At 50.5% G+C, this 17,519-nt stretch overlaps 1 protein-coding gene across 1 annotated transcript in view; it reads left to right on the top strand.

Moving 5' to 3' along the window:
* Positions 1-17,279, top strand: part of WNT7A (Wnt family member 7A) — a 57,180-nt gene extending 39,901 nt beyond the window's left edge. The window contains exon 4 of the mRNA XM_053599884.1: positions 15,865-17,279. Coding sequence (XP_053455859.1) covers positions 15,865-16,344 — 480 coding nt within the window. The 3' untranslated portion in view covers positions 16,345-17,279. The remainder of the gene's footprint in view (positions 1-15,864) is intronic.
* Positions 17,280-17,519: the final 240 nt, after the last annotated feature.

Here is a 17,519-nt window from a genome sequence, read left to right as displayed (position 1 = left end):
GCCTATGCCCTGCTCCAGTTTCTTGGCCCCTCCCTGCTCCCTTCTGCACTAGACCTTTGCCTGTGTCCCCTCGGCCTCATGCCTGTGCTTCTCCTCAGCGCCCCGTCCTTGCCTCCACCTCAGGCCTTGCCTCCTTGCTCTACTCAGGTTCCTTTGCTGTTGCCCTCAGTCATCCCTTCAGCAGATACCAGCAGCACCAGCTATGCTCCCGGCACGGGCCTAGGTGCTGGAGACACAGCAGTGGATGGACCAGATCCCTGCCCTTGGGCTCCTACATTCTAGTGGGAGACACAATAAACCCATCTCACAGAACGTGTGCTATGTCAGATAACCACTACGCCCAGGGAGCAAAACAAACCAGGGCAGACGTGGGAAGGGCTGGGGCAGGGGTCCCGGAAAGTGTCGTGGGCAAGGCGATATTTGAAAGAAGGCAGGAAGGAGAATGGGAGGTGCAAAGGCCCTGAAGCAAGAGCGTGAACAAGAGGATGGGGGTGGGAGCAGATGGAGAGAGAGAAGTAGGAGCCCCGGGCACCCAACCCCCAGCTTCATCCACCCAGCCTTTGACCCAAGCGTTCAGCATTGCTATCTCCCCACCCCGGGCACTCACAACGGGAATGGTTTAGGGCAAGTCCCAGACATCATGCTGTTTCACCCACACATTCTTCACTTGTTTCTCTAATCGACAAGGACCTGTAAAAAACCATGGTACCATTATCACCCCAAGCAAAATAACTGCTCACTGCTGCAGAAGGCCCTGTCTGGTTGGATTTCTCTGATTGTTTTAAAGCTATTTTCCAATCGGGTCGTGGGAGGGAATCTGCTGGGGGCTGTGACCACAGGTGATGCAGGTTTGTGCTTTCCTTTAGAGCCACCATCAGGGGAGGTGCAGCCTGGTGCAGGTGTGACCGTAGGCTGTGCAGCCACTTCCCCCTCCAGAGTGTAAGCTCCCAGGGAGCAGGGGACTAGCCTGTTTATGCCCACCTGGCCACCAGCCTCAGAGTCTGCCCAGGGCAGGGATTAAATTAACAGAGTGGAAAGATGAAGGAGTGAAGGAATAAATGAGTGGATGGATGCCAAAGCCAGATAGTGGCGCTCAGAGCTGAGAGGGACACGTGGCCAAGCAGCTCCATGACCCTCCTGTCAGCCTCCCCGCCCTTCATGCTGTGTGGGGCAAGCGTGTGTGGGTGTGTGTGAGTGTGTGTGTGTGAGAGAGGAGAGTGAGTGAGAAAATATGTGTGTGTGAGAGAAGAGAGTGTGTAAGAATATGAGTGTGTGTGTGTATGTGAGAGAGAGTGTGTGTGAGAGGAATATGTGAGTGTGTGACACTGTGTGTATGAGTGTGTGAGAGTGTGAGACTGTGTGAGAGAGTTGTGAGAGTGTGTGTGTGTGTGAGAGGGAGTATGCGTGACTGTGTGAGTGTGAGTGTTGTGTGTGTGTGACAGTGTGAGAGTGTGTGTATGAGTGCGTGTGAGAGTGTGAGACAGTGTGTGTTGTGAGTGTGTGAGCGTGTGAATGTGAGTGTGTGTGTGTGAGAGAGGAATGTGTGACAGTGTGTGTATGTGTGAGGGTGTGAGACTGTGAGAGAGTTGTGTGTGTGAGAGTATGCGTGACTGTGTGTGAGTGTGAAAGTGTGTGTGTTGTGTGTGTATGACATGTGAGTGTGAGACAGTGTGTGTTGTGTGTGACAGAGTGTGGGAGACTGTGAGACTATGTGAGAGTTGTGAGTGTGTGTGTGTGAGCGAGTGTGTGAGAGAGTATGTGTGACTGTGTGTGTTTTATGTGTGAGAGTGTGAGTGTGAGACAGTGTGTTGTGAGTGTGTGAGTGTGAGCAAGTGTGTGTGAGAGAGTGCATGAGTGTGTGTGAGTATGTGAGAGAGAATGTATGTGGGCGTATGAGAGTGTGTGAGAGTGTGTATGTGAGAGAGTATGAGAGAGAGAGTGTGTGTGTGTGAGTGTGAGACAGTGTGTGTGAGAGAGTGCATGAGTGTGTGTGAGTGTGTGAGAGAGAATGTATGTGGGCGTATGAGAGTGTGTGTGAGTGTGTATGTGAGAGAGTATGAGAGAGAGAGAGAGAGAGAGAGAGAGTGTGTGTGTGTGTGTGTGTGTGTGTGTGTGTGTGTGCGCGCGCGCGCGCGCACGTGCTGGCTTGTGTGCCTGTTCTGGCCATGCAGTTGTGTAGGGGACAGCTGGGGCCTGGAAAGAGACAGTCTGGAGTGACGGTCTGTTAGTCCAGTTCCCAGAGGGCCTCAAGAGCATGGCTATGGAATCTGGATTTTAACCCCAGGACAGTAGGGAGCAGCCAAATGCTGAACTTCAGAGGGGCCTGACCTAGACCGGGAAAGCTCCCTCTGGTGTGGGTTGAAGCCACTTTCCTGCAGGGTCAGGGTTACCCCATCTGCATCACGCTGGCCCTGTCCTGTGGAATGTGGCTTCTCCTGCCATCGCAGCTCAGGCAGACAGGAATATTTGCTTATAGTCAGTGCACCTAGTATGACTTAAAGAATGCACCAAAGAGAAAATACTCCAAATGTTTACAGGAAAAAAAGAAGCTATTTTTTTCCCTCTTTCATCTGAGTTGCCCAAAGGAATACAGCTGCAGCCAAACCAAGGGCAGCTCTCTGCTGTGATGGATGGACAGGGGGCAGGGAGGGGGGTGGCGGAGGAGGAGCAGGAAGAGGAAGGCGAGAAGAAGTGAAGGTCCCAGGGTGGGTCCCAGGCTGCCTGCCCACCAGGCTCCACTCTGTTCTGGTTCAGGTTCAGGAAAGGCACCCCGACCTGGAACTCAGCAAGCAGGAGGTGTCCCAGGCAGGGCTCAGGGAGAGACACCTGGAAGAAGGGGAGGAGGGCAGCCCTGGCTCAGAGGGAGGCTGCCCGTGATGCCACAGCAGCAGCAGAGACTTCCCCTGGCCCCATGAGAAAGCTGGGGCATTAGCCCAGTAGAGGCAGGGAGATGGTACCTGGCCTCTACCAGTCACCAGCTGGGGGCTAGCCCGGAGAGGGGTGCGACGGGTGAAGCAGCTCCCCAAGGGAGGAAGCCAGGTACCTGGCACCACTGGGCAGTGAGTGCTTGGTCCTGAAGGAGGGTCTAAGTGGCAGGCGATAGTGTCCACCACACAGACCAGCCCAGCTGACCAGCCTGAGGGGCAAGGCCCTCCCATCCCACCCACCTTCCTTTGGTTCCACCGCATCTTAGAACGCTAGAATAAGACACTGGGTTCAAATATCAGTTCTAATACTTGCTATCTGTGTGACCACAGCTGTCACTGTGAGCTTGGGACCCCAGTCCCCTCACCTATAAAATAGTGGTGATGACAGTAAATCCACTTTATGAGGTTGCTGTGCAGATTACATGTTAAGCTCACTCAAGATCAGCGGCTTTTATCAGAGGTGGGCAGGGCTCCTGCCCTCACGGCGCTCACAGACTGGTGGGAGGAACAGGTGTGCACAGGAGAAGTCAGGATACAGAAGCGTGGACAGGAAGCCAGGGCTGAACCCCACGCTGAGAAATTGTCCTGACTCCAGACCTAAGATGAACACAAAATTCCAGGCAGCGCCTTCAGTAATTTATCAATCATAGTCACAGCAGCCACATTGCCTGAGAGCCTCCCTCGCCCTGGCATGTAATCCTGATACTGCCAGCTCTGGGTGTATGCCACTGGGAGGAGTTAATGAGGAGACAAAACTGAGGTTCAAGGAGGTGTCTCATTTACCCAGTGTCCCAGCCAAGGCCGGAGGAGCAGCATTAGTGGGGACAGCATGGCTGTCACTTGACAGATGCTGTGGTTACAGTGGAGGGAGGCAGTCACACCCATCACATGGGCCACAGGCAGGGAGTCCAGGAACACACTTCCCGGACACTCTCTTCTTGCCATCCTTGTGGGATCTCCCATGGGTGGACCTGACTGGAAGCTGGAGGGCAAGGACCCCATGGATGGAGTGACACAGGGCTGTGTCAGACCCACACAGGAGGACGGGCACGTGCTTTACGTGGATGGTGCCTGGAAATGAGAAATGTGGGCAGCAGGGACTTTGGAAGAATGGGGTGGGGAGAGCCAGCAGGACTTGGTGACCATTTCCTGCCTGAAGTCCTCCCAAGTTCAACCCAGGTGGGACCTCCTATGCAAACCAAACCATCAGCCCTCTGAAAAGGAGGCCACCACGCCCATCACACCTTCCATCTGCTTTCTGAGCGTCTCTTTGACGGTGCGTCCTTTCCCAAGGGCTTGGCTGATGTGGCTCCTTTTTGGCACACGTTTGGGAACCAGCCTCCTGCTGGGGAGGGGGCGGTGGGGTCTGAGAGTGGAAGACACACTATGGGCAGCTTGGAAGGGAGGGGACACTGCAGGGACCAGGAGCACGTGGTGGGCAAGGGGTAAACAACTGTGACCCGACTGTCTCAGGAGCTTCCTGCAGGTGCCCTGGGCTCCTGTGTCAGGAGGTGGCAGCACAGACAAGCCTCAGGAGCGGGGGTGTTTACAGGATGGGATTCTGGGGTGAGTGGGCCCGAGTGTGGGAGAGGGCAGGAGGGAGGGGGACCGGCTGGGCTCAGAGGGGCACTCCTAACAACTCTGGGCGAAACAGGCATTTCCTTGTGTCTCTGCAGCCAGTTGACCATCCAGAAATTGAATTCTACCCCAGAAGCATCTGGGAGAAGGTGGCCAGCCTCAGCCTGCTTCCCTCCTCACCCTTGCCCCCTGTCCTGCTTTGTCCCTGTCCTTTCTCTCAGAGGTCCCTATCTAGTTCCTGCATCATATGGTAGGGAAAACTGAGGCCCAGAGAAGGAAAGAGACTTGCTTGCGGCCACACAGTGGTGGAGAGATGGAAGCGGGACTCCAACGGACTGCTTCTTCCACCCCTCAGTGCCACCCTTCCAGCCCTGTTCTGGCTAACCTTTGCATCCCCTGCACAGAACGAGAAAATCTCCCACAGTCTGGGCGTGTGTTCTGTGAGCTGCCCGCACTGGGCCCTGTGCTCGTTTGACCCCCGCCATTCCCCATTCCCTCTGAGGAAGGACTTGCCCCTGCTTTACCGCGAGGAACAGATCACTTAGGATATCTCTGCTTGCAGGTAACAGAATGCCCTTCCAGAAGTGGCTTTGAGGATAGGAATTTGCTTTTTCTTGTAAAATAAAAGTCTGGATGTAGTTTATTTCAGAGGCTCAACAATCTCTTTGTGGGCCCAGGCTGTTTTCACCCTTCTTCTCTGCCATTGTCACCCTGTCAGCCTCTGATTGTCTTGTCTGTTGGTCACAAGATGGCTGCCTAAGCTCCAGGAATCGCACTCTAACACCACCTTGAAGGACAGAAAGGGAAAAGTCATTCTCAAATCTCTCTTTTTATCTGATATGTTATATGTTTTCAGCCTCCATAGTCAGAGGCAGGAAGGCTGTAATGAGCAAACAGAGAGTATGCCCTGTTCCCTTTAACTAGCCATTTCTTTCTTCTTTCTTTATTTTTTAAGAGACAGTGTCTTGTTACATTGCCCAGACTGAAGTGTACATGTGTGCGCGTGCGCGCGCGTGTGTGTGTGTGTGTGTGTGTGTGTGTGTGTGTACATATATATATGTATCTCACTATAACTTCTAACTTCTGGGCTTAAGCAATCCTCTTGCCTCAGCCTTCCAAGTAGTTGGGACTATAGCCATGCACTTCCATGCCCAGTTGCCTTATTTTTTTTTTTTATCTCACTATTGAGGCTGGTCTCTAAATCCTGGCCTTAAGCAGTCCTCCTGCCTTAGCCTCCCTAGTTGCTGGAATTACAGGTGTGAGCCACTATACGGTCTCCTTCACCTGTTCCTACCATCACCAGCATGTGACATCAGAAGAGGGATTTAATCCAGGGTTCTTGAGCTACCTGGCCCCGGTGCTGGTGCTGGCTCTCCTGCTTCAGGCTGCCTTTTGTCACACTGTGCTACCATACAGAGACTGATTCTGATTGCCAGCTCACTGCTCAGGGCCGGAGGTGCAAATCGTCCAGAACTGACTGCTCCCTGTGAAGGAACCAGGTTGGCCGAACTCAGAAGGGGTCAAGGGGAAGGAAGCAGCTGATGCCCGGCTAACCCAGAGACAGTGTCAGTCTGCAGTGCTGCAGGTCCTGGCTTCCCCAAGGCCTTTTTCAGCAAACCAGTCTTTGGCTCCCCAGAACTGCTCCATGCCATTTGGCTCTTAAAACCCATCAACTTGGTGTTGGCTATCTGCTTTACAAAAGGCACAGATGAAATGATTTCTGTACTAGTTACGATACATTAATCTGTAATCAACAGAAACTCAAGCTGGCTTAATAACAAAAGGAATTCATCAGTTCATGGAACTGAATGGTCCTGGGGTAATGAATTCAGGTCCAGCTTGATCCAGGCTACACATGATATTCCCAGGAGCTGGTTGCATGCACCCCTCACCTCCCCTCTGAGTCTCAGCTTCACTGTGTTAATTGGCTCCATTCACAGACCTACATGGTCACAAGATGCCTTTCCTCAGCTCTGGCCCTCCTGTCCACATCTGGGAGGAAATAACCAACAGCACTTGTCTTCTATTCACTCCGAATCCTCAGGACTCACTCTGACTGGCCCTGACTGGTCTGAGTCACTTATCCTTGGTGATGACCAGTGGGGCTACTTCAGTTTCGGTGGCTGGAGAAAGGTTCACTGAGGCATCATTTGCAGAGCTCCAAGGCCACTCCGGGTTTGCTAAAAAACAAGCACCAAGATAAGGACGGCAGGTGCTGGAAGAGTCCTTCTCAGGTCCGTGGGGCTGGGGCGATACTGCTCTAGGGAAGAGGTGGCACCTGTGGAGGACCTTGAAGGGCTGAGCTGGGCTGGGCCCTGAAGAGATGATGGGAAGCATTCCCGGAGGAGGGTTCCCAGGGGAACAAGAGCGATTTCTATCCATCTCTGGGAGGTGCAAAGTCCCCTCCTGGATCAGAGTTCGTGCAGTGCTAGGAAGCAGTGGTGTTTCACACTGGGAAACGGCTTTCGATTTTAAAATTAGATGGTCCCCAGAATGCTGTGGAGGGTAGCAGACACTTATGGTCATCGGAGGGCATGTGGCATGTACCTTGTGGGAGCCAGAGATTGCTGTGTGTCCCCTTCCCCTCAAGATCCTTTCCTTCTTCCAGAAAGTTCAGCCCCAGATCTTCTGGGCAGCCCTAAGGCCCTAGGACAGGCCCAGGAGGCTGACTTTGATATTATCTTTGATAGCATTATGAATCAAGGAATTTTCTGGAGCCAAGTTTCACTCACTAGCCCCTCCCAGGTCTGAGAGGGGCTGGGTAATTCTGAGCTATGGGCAGCATCTGGTACATTGTTGGCACTTCCTGGGGGACCTGTCAAAAAGAGATTGATTTTTCTCCCTCCAGCAGTGCAGAAAATCCTACTGCTCCAGACAGGTTTGGGGCACCCTTGGGAACAGAGAAGGATCTTGGTTGTAGTCCCACTCAACCTGTTATAGGAATCCCCTTTACAGACCCCAGCTACTATTTGTACACACTCCAGGGCAAGGAGCTCATCACCTCCCCAGCAGCCCCCTTGAGCCATGCTGAGTTTGGTGGGGGAAGGTGGCCTGTTACTGGAGCTGGAATCTACTGCCCTGTTACTCCCCCCATGGACTGGGCAGTGACCAGGGACCCCAGAAACTCTTCTCCAGGCTGAGCATCTGCATCTTATTCAATGTGGGATTTCTAGCTATTTCTAAACATGCTCTGTTTCTGTCTACTACTAGGGCATAGCCCAGTTCTGAAAATCACATGGCAAGACTATCCCCTCCTTTATTGTGGGCATTAGATCTTAGTTAATATGACCTCAGACTGTTGGCTTTTTAGCTCTTGGCTTCTATTGAACTTGTAGTCACCTAAGCTTTTGGTCTTTCTCAGTCTCTCCCATCCTGTGATTTTACAATCAATTTTTTTAATATCAAAAATTGTAGATGTTTACCCCACTTCTGGCTAGTTTCAGCCACATGTTTTCATCTCCCTACAATTCCACTCACATTATCCTCCCAGGTGCCTGAGCAGACCACAGCCAGATTTCAGTAGTTCGGAAAGACCTGTGTACTCCCCAGATGACCATCTTCCTGGCCACATACTGCACGCTTCTCCTTAAGCTGGCTCCGTCTTCAGCTTCTCTGTCTCTGTTCTCCTTCCCCATCACCCTGAGTTTCTTCCGTATCCTTCCTGTCACCTGGTTCCCAGCTCCGCCCTCACCATCCTTGAGCTGCACACCGGAGCAGCACCTCCTGATGCAGGCTTGCCCTGCTCTCACTTCCATCCCTCACACACTCGCCAACTTGGAGATAGATTTGGGGGGGATTATTGATTCCAGGGATGCTTTTGGTTTGGTACCACAAGCTTGGAGATGGCATGGGCTTCAAGCTCAGAGACCAAAACAGCATCAGCTCATGTCACAGTGAGTGCTCCCAGGGGCTCCACCACAGGGGCGATGCCAAATAGCGCACAGTCGGTGCTTGCCCTACAATGAGTGAGTGAGCAAGTGTGGTGTGGACAGACAGGCACTGGCCCCTCTTTCCACTTGCAAACACCAGCACCTTTTCCATACCAGGCTCTTTGATTAGAGGCTGGGGGTGTAGAGGTCAATGACCTGGACTAGGCCCCCTGAGCGGTATGGCGGGGGGGGGGGGTTCTCCAGAAGCAGAGGCTGACATGGAGTTTTGGAACCAAGTTATTTACTGGAGACCTGTGAAGGGGAAGGGGAGGAGCAGGACTGGACAGAGGCAAGTGAGGAGCTCTGAAGCAGACCCTGCCTATCAGAGTGTCCTGCCTCTGGCTGCACTGGCCAGACCTTTATTTTTCTCTCGCAGTCCCCAGAGGTAGGCTGCCAAGGCAAGCCGTTCTCTGCAGCTGGGGCAGACCCATGTGCCTGGACTGTGCCGGAGTCCACTCCCGTCTGTCGGTGAGAGCCAGTATTCGGGGATTTGCCAGGTGATTGTTAAGTTTTTGGCACCTTAAAATCAGCCATGATGGGAGCATTTGATTTATCCTGCAGAAATCAGGAAACACTACACAACAGGGCTCTTGTCTTTTCTGAGGGCTGGTTTTACCAGCACACTATGACCAGTAGCTGTGGAGCAAGCCCTTCCTTGAAGGGTGACATGGGGTGCTGTGTCTCTGGCCCACCACACAAGCTGCGGGCTGAACAGGGGATGCTGACATGTAGGAAAGTCATCTCAGTGCCAAGGGGACAATGACCCAGGACAGCTATGGAAACCAACAGGGAGTCACTGTCTACCTGACAATCAGGGAAGGCTTTGTGGAGGAGGTGACTTTTCTCTGATGTGGTAGACTACTCAAAAGGGCCAAGACAATTCCCTGAAATGTAAGTTCCTATCCATCTACCTGGTCCCCAGGCATCAGGTGGCTCCCCTAGAGACACCCACTCTTAGCAATCTCTCATGTATCATTCCAGTGATATTCTGGGCTCTTAGGAGTATACACATACAAGTCTCTTATTTCTCACACTAACACGTTCACCCTCTGCGTGCTTTTCTGCACCTTGCTTTGTTCCTTAACTATGACCTCACAGATTGGCCCTGGGAGGTGAACACAGAGCCATCCTGTTCTCTTCAGGAGCTGTAGGACATTCCAGCTTGTAGAACAGATGTGCCATAATTTATATAACCAATCCCCACAGGAAGATCTTTAGATTCTTTAGGCCTTTGGATATTTCGGATAATGCCTATGTGAGGCTGTTGTCATTTTTCACAAGCACCAACATCCCCACAGGATACATTTTCAGATGTGGAATTTTTGGGTCATTCGTTGTAATGGAGATTAGGATGGGCATTCCAGATAAGGAAGGGCAGGTGCAGGACTGAGAGGCCTTAGAGGGGGTGCTGCTCCACCCCCTATGGAAAGAACATAGACCTGGAAGTCAGGAGGATGGGGCTGTGCTGGGCCCTGCCATAAGGAGCCGTGCGATTCCACTGTGATCATGGCCAAGTGCAATGGGCACACTCAAACTGGGAAATTAAGCAGAGCTTAAAAAGAGACTGATGTCCAACAATGAGTGGATAAAATGTGGCATGTCCATGCCATGGCATATTATTTAGCCGGGAAAAGGAAGGGCATTCTGATACATGCTACAACATGGATGAGCCTTGAAACCTTCATGCTGAATGAAGGAAGCTAGACAAACAAAGGCCACATATTGTGTGAGCCCATGAATGTCTAGAACGGGCCAGTCTATAAAGAGAGCAGATCAGTGGCTGCCTAGGACCGGAGAGATGGGACTGCTAATGGGTATGGAGTGGTGAAAATCTTCAAAAATTACATTGCAGTGATGATTGCACAACTCTGTGAATACACGAAAAAACCACTGGATTGTACACTTCAGATAGGTGAATTATAGAGGCTGTGAATAGCACTGCAAAGAGCTGTTTGAAAAAAAGAGTTTGCTAATAAAATAGGATAAAGTTAAAGGAGCCCCCAGGGATGGTGCTGCACCCTGGGGCTGACCACACTGGGGAGTCTGTCCTCCTTAGTGGAGGAAGTAACATTGCCAGAATCCAGGAGGATTTACAGAGAGGACATCCCAGCCGGAGCTGTGACGTCTGGTAGGAAAAGACAGTCATCTCAAGGGCCTGGAAGGGCGTGAGCAGGGGGCAGTAACTTCCAGAACTTTCCTCCTACTCTCTGGTTTTCTGCCAGTGCTGTCTCTGGAAGGGCCTGCTGAGTCCAGACACCAGATTCACAGATTTATTTTCTCATTTATTTTCTTTTTGCATTGTGAAATCTTGGCATCACAGGATGGTAAAATGGCAAACCCCAGCAGTCTTATGGGGCTGGTCTTTAACCTGGACCCAGCAGTATAGTCACTGACATGAAACACATAACCTGGTGACAATGCTCCAAGCCGTGATTGTCCCTTCCCTCCGCCACTGTTACTGCTCGGTTACTCCAGACTTTATGTCCACCCAGCAATGCAGGGTTGATGCCTGGCTGGCCTGGCAGGGCCTCTAGGACCCTGAACATTCAATAGCAATTGCTTGGGCCTGGGCATATCAGTTGTGGAGTAGTCTGAAGGCATCCTGCCTATGAATTGCCTTTGGGCATTTCCTGAGCACCTGCTGTGTGCCAAGCACCGGGAAGCTGCATGGAGTCCTGTCATCCCAGAGCCTATAAGCCCTCAGATGGCCTGACACGGAAGCACAGAATCCAGATCCCGAAGGGCCCCCTCAGGCAGCCCAGAAGCTGGTAGCTAGCCTGGCCTTGAGGTTTGGGGGGTGGGAGATGCAAAGAATGCAAATTTGTCCCTCACATACTCCTCGGCTGTTGTCCCCTGCCTCAGGGAGAGGGCTGGGTGCCCATCTGGGTGACATCCCTGGCCAGGGCATCTGTGATTATGCCCGGCTTAATGCAAACATAATGCGATCACTGAGGCTCTCAAAATGCAGCGTTTGCAGGCTTAGCGGGCTGGATGTCACCTGATCAGGGCCCCATTCAGTACCACCATGGCCTCAGGCTATCAGTGACCACAGAGGAAAAGGGAGGCCTACATGGTGAAGGGGGACTGCCTGAGGCAGGAGGGGCAGTGACCCCCTCCCCAAAACCCAGGATCCAGTCCACTGCAATGGGAGCATTTGGTGCCATGGACTTGGAAATACACCCTAGTTTTCACACTGCTTCCCCGCTAAAGCCTTAGCTTCTCATTGCCTTTTTTAATAAAACAACTTTATTGAGGTATAATTCCCATACCATACACCGTAGCCATTTAAAGTATGTAATTTAATAGCTTTTACTGTATTTGCAGATATGTACAACCATCACCACAATCAATCTTAGAACATTTTCATCACTTCACAAAGAAACCCAGACCCTTTAGCAGTCAGTCCCCATTTCCCCCCTTCCCTGCCCTAGGCTGCCGCCAATCTCTACGTGTCTGTATAAATCTCTCCATTCTAGCCATTGGTTACAAATGGGATCATTCAATAAGTGGCCTTTTTGACTGGCTTCTTTCACTTAGCATGGTGTTTCCAGGGTTCATCAACCAGCACCTCACTCTTTGTTATGGCTGAATAATGTTCCATTGCGTACAGCACATTGTCCTTATCTATTAATCAGTTGATAAACATCAGGTTTCTCCCACCCCCATTTTTTTAGCTATTATGAATAATGCTGCTATGAAGATTCAGGTACAAGTGTTTTGTGGTCACATATCATTTTTCTTGGGCATATATCTGAGAGTAGAATTGTTGGGTCATACAATAGCTCTATGGATAACACCTGGAGGGACTGCCAGACTGTTTTCGAAAAGTGGCTGCACCTTTTCACATCCCCACCAGCAGAGTGCCAGAGGGATTTTATTTTTCCACATCCTTGTCAGCACTTGTTATTGTCTGTATTTCCTATTTTAGCTATCCTAGTGAGTTTAAAGTAGTGTCACAGTGTGGTTTTGATTTGGGTTTCCCTGACGACTGATGATGCTGAGCATCCTCTCACGTGGTAATTGGCCATTGTACCCGCTGCATTTTTATAATTGGAATATGTTGTTTGTTTGAAAAAAAGCATATAGAACATCCATTTTCATTTAAAAGGGCAATTATACAATCTAATCCATGTAACCCTTACCCACGTCAAAGAAAAGAACATTGCCAGGACCCCAAAAGACCACTGGGTGACCCAGGCCCATCACATTCCTTCACCCCCATGAGGAATACTGCTATCTTCATATTCGGGACCCTCGTTTCTTTACTTTTTATTATTTCTGGTACTGTCTCCCTGTGGATGCATTCCTAAACAATGCAGTCCTGTTTTGCCTGCCTTTGAATTTGATACAAATGAAATCATTCTGTGGAAATCATTAATGACGTTCTTCTTTCCCTCCACACTGCATTTCTGAGATTAGTCCCTGTTAGTGTAGCCCGCTGTAACTATTCATTGTCACTGCCCTATTGTGCTCCTTTGAATGCACACACCGTCCTTGATCCATTCACCATGGACGGTCATCCGGATGGCGCCCAATTCCGAGCTATTATGAACATTGCTGCTGTGAACATTCTTGAACCTGCTTCCTGTGCACACACAATGATTCTCTAGGCTCTATACATGTATCTTAGAAGCAAACCGTCTGAGTCATAGAGATGTGTCTCTTCAGCTTTATTAGATATGGAAAATGGGTTTCCATATCTGCACCATGTCCGCACCCGCAGCAGTGGATGAGCCTTCCAGGTGCTCAGCTTCCTACCAACACTCGGTATTGTCACAGTCCCTTTTGAATGCCCACAGGCATCTCTGTCTTTAAGTTTGGGCTGTGATGGAATCTCAATCAACCTAGTTCCTCAGACGTGCCTGCCTAATCCTGCCGACAATGTGCTCAGCCACACCTCTGAACCTTTGTTCTTTCTCCCACTTCTTAGGCCAAGGCCAAAGGTGGGCTGAACACAGGGAAACTATCCCCTCACCGAAAGGGATGTCCGTGGTATTTTGGGAACACTCCATCTGAAGGGGCTGTGTAGGTGGTCATCTGAGAACGCTGGCATGTGGGAGGTGCTCTGGTGTCCTAGAACCCAGCCGGTCCTGTCTCGGAGCCTTTTGGATGCCTGAAGCATCACTGGCCCAGCTGATTATAAGTATTGAGGTTGAAATGCGACAACCCCCCACCTTCCTGGTGGTTCTGTTGACCAAGCCCTGGTTACCTCTCCTGGAAACAAAAGCTCTTAGGAATGGGGGGACTCTGAACATGAAGCCATACTTGGGGTCAGAGCACTTACCGTGTCACCTCTGCATTGCCAACAACCCAAACAGGCCCAGGGCCAGAGGCAAAACTAGCGATGTTTTTTTAAATGTCTGATGGTGTTCCAGCACCCTGACTTTCATCAGAAAAGATGGAATTGTCTTCACTTTATGTTAGAGTTGAGGAAACTGAGGCCCAAAGAGGGAGTGTGACATTCCCAAGGTCCCATAGCAAGTAAGTGGCTGGCAAGCACTTAATTCACACCCCTCAGCTGTAAGCCCCTAGCCTCAAAATGTCTCATAGACCAGCTCTGAGACTTAGTCGAGCCTCAGTGAAATGGAATTATAATTATTTTTCCTCCGTAAAATGGAATTATAATTATGCCAATTTCATGCAGTTAAGTAAGATGCCACGTATAAAAGCACAGGCCCCATGTGTGTAACGCCTGTCATTTACTCGAAATATAACTAGCAAAAGTATTTTGACAGTCTGAAAGAAGGACTTCATGTGCACGTACTTTGCATCAGCAACTGCACACCACAGTTTATCTCCGTCCCCAGACACACTGGGGCAGTGGTTCTCAACTCTCCTAATGCTGCAACCCTTTAATACAGTTCCTCATGCTGTGGTAACCCCCAACCATAAAATTATTTTCGTTGCTACTTCATAACTGTAATTTTGCTACTGTTATGAATCGTCATGTAAGTATCTGATATGCAGGATGTATTTAGGCGACCCCTGTGAAAGGATCGTTCGACCCCCCCCAAAGGGGTCGCGACCCACAGGTTGAGAACCGCTGCACTAGGAGCTCCATAAATGTCTGTTAGAATGAAATCAGGCTGAAGGAAAGAGGAAGGACGAGAAGTTAGCCCCAAAGATATTTCCTTCCATGTTACTTATAGTTGAAGAAAAGGAAGGGAAGGAGGGAGGAAGGAAGGAAAGAGAAAGAGAGGGGCAAAAATGTGTTGGTTTGTTTTTTTTAACATCCTGAAAACAACCTAAATATCCTGTGCTCTGAGGGGTTTGGTAAAATGTAGCCTTCTTTTATTGCTGAGATATTCTGAAACAGCAAAATGTGGTTCACGGGCCAACTCTGGTCCACTGTCTGCACGTGTAAATAGAGTTTATATGCAAAAACATCCGTTAGTGTTGTCAATTCTAGAACTTCGTGTAAGCGGAATCCTAGAGCCTGTTCTCTTCTGTGTTCAGCTTCTTTGACTTGCTCTTAAGGACGCCTTCTTCTTCGTGTGTGTGTCTTAGTCATTCATCTTTTCTCATTTCTGTGTGGGATCCCACCGTGGGATTATAATGAGGTACTATTATTACCCCCATGCTGTATGTGAGGAAGCTGTTTCACAGAGGGCTGAAGTGGACTCCCCAAGGACACAGCAAGTTCATGGCAGACGCAGGGTTTAAATCCTGGGTCCAGAATCAGCATGTGCTTTTTACCTACTTTTAAACAGTGCTGCTTATTACACTAGGATGATGGAAACCTAGCAGGTTTGGGGAGCTCAGAAGAAGGGGTACATCGTCCAGCTTGGGAGGGATCACTCAGAAGCATGGTTCCCAGACTCAGATGCCCACAGGGCTTGGTGGGTATCATAAGGCTATAGGGAGTAGTGAGGACTGTGGCAAATTGAGGAACGCCAACCTGTGAAGTAGGCAGCTGCTGGTGTAGCTGTAGGTATTGCTGCCGTGTGACAATGCAGGGAGCCAGAACACAATGAGACGTCCACGCTGCCTTTTGGAGCCAGCTTCTATGCCAGTAGATCAGCACCCAACTGTATCATTTATTAAACATTTTCAGCATCACCCCAGTGTTACCAGATGCCCTTTGTTTGCCCAAAAAAACCTGGAAGTCTGTCTTTCTCCTTGTTTTTAAATGTTGGTTTAAAATTGATTTTAAGCCTGTGTAGACCAACGAGAACCTGTATGTGGTCAGGATATGTCCCTGTATGTGGGGGCTGGATTGGTCTCAGTGCCAGTTTAGGGACCATATAGGAGTTGAGAGGCAACTAGAGCAAGCGAAGTGAAAGGCGCAGCGCAACGGCCAGAAGAGAGGGGGATCAGAATCCAAGTCTGAGTTTCTAGCCAAGTGGGGTAGGGACTGGGCCAGGCTGGAGTCCACACTCGGCCATCCGTGCAGTGACCTGTGCTGTGCTCTTCCCCACCCACCCCTGCAGATCCTGGAGGAGAACATGAAGCTGGAATGTAAGTGCCACGGCGTGTCTGGCTCGTGCACAACCAAGACTTGCTGGACCACCTTACCGCAGTTTCGGGAGCTGGGCTATGTGCTCAAGGACAAGTACAACGAGGCTGTTCACGTGGAACCCGTGCGCGCCAGCCGCAACAAGCGGCCCACCTTCCTGAAGATCAAGAAGCCGCTGTCATACCGCAAGCCCATGGACACAGACCTGGTGTACATCGAGAAGTCCCCCAACTACTGTGAGGAGGACCCAGTAACCGGCAGTGTGGGCACCCAGGGCCGCGCCTGCAACAAGACGGCCCCCCAGGCCAGCGGCTGCGACCTTATGTGCTGTGGCCGCGGCTACAACACCCACCAGTATGCCCGCGTGTGGCAGTGCAACTGTAAGTTCCACTGGTGCTGCTATGTCAAGTGTAACACCTGCAGCGAGCGTACCGAGATGTACACGTGTAAGTGAGCCCGGCCTGCACGCACTCCGCCCGCCGGCTGCAAGTTAGACAGCCGGGAGGACCAGACAGTTTCTGAACCGCGTGCTCCTGGGCAGGGTCACTGCCTGGATCTTCGCGGGGAACCACAGGAATGCTGAGCTTGTCTTTTCTGCTGAGGAGGGCACTTTTTCTGGGTTTCCTGCAGGCACCTGTGGGAACCATCTCTCAGAGCCCTGGACCATTCTGTTTTACACCCAATGCTGCTCCGCCCTCCCCCAGACACCGCCCAGGCCCCTCCGTGGCTGGAGTGGAGCCTTTCACGGCAGGAACTCTGGACCCGTGGGCCTCATCCTAGCAATATTTAACAATTTATTCTGATAAAAAAAAGATAATATTAATTTATTTAATTAAAAAGAATTCTTCCACCTCGTCGGGATCCGTTTTCTGCAATCAAAGTGGACCACTTGCTTTCCTAGTGGGATGACCTTTGTCACTAGGATTAGGAGCCGAGTAGAACTGTACATAATAATTCTTGATGCAGATATTTCTACCTGTTGAATACCCTTCTTGCGGCATTAGGTGTTTAAGTGCAAAAGCAGACATCCTATACACACACACACACACATTTATATTTTTTTGCTCTTTGCTGCTACTTATTTAGAAATTTGAGCTGGTCCCAACTTGGAAATGTTTTTCCAGAGTATGTTTCCCATCCTTTTGCCCTCCCCAGTTTGAACCTCACCATTAGAAAAATCCGGTTTGGAATACATAGAGAGAGGAAAGATAATAATAAACTCCCAGAAGTTTCTGTCTTTTGAAAAGTGAGCCACTGGATAAGAGAGCATATTTTGTAAGAAACTATTTTTATATGAACATCTTATTTATATCAAGTCTGCCTGTATCAATCCATGGCCTGTGCTTCTTTTTAATGCTGATCCTCACTCTGGGCTAAGGAGGGGTGAGGCCTGGGATTGGGGTCTGGCCCCCACAGGGAACTCACATAGCCGAGTTCTCGAGTTCTGTTTTTGAAGTGGGCAAAAGCCATCCCCGGGTGCCTGAGCTGAGGCCTCATCTCATCGGTATTAAATGGGAAAGAAATCAAATCCCCAGCTCCAGCCTGTTAAGCTCAGGCCTTTCAGCAGGGTCACTGAGTAGTGGCCCCAGAATGAGCCACTGTGGTGGGCGGGTGTTGTGTCCATCTCAG

The sequence above is a fragment of the Nycticebus coucang genome, chromosome 8, assembly GCF_027406575.1.
Source record: "Nycticebus coucang isolate mNycCou1 chromosome 8, mNycCou1.pri, whole genome shotgun sequence".
NCBI classification, from domain to species: domain Eukaryota; kingdom Metazoa; phylum Chordata; class Mammalia; order Primates; family Lorisidae; genus Nycticebus; species Nycticebus coucang.
Note: the sequence above shows the minus strand (reverse complement) of the source record. Positions and strands in the feature narration are given on the sequence as shown.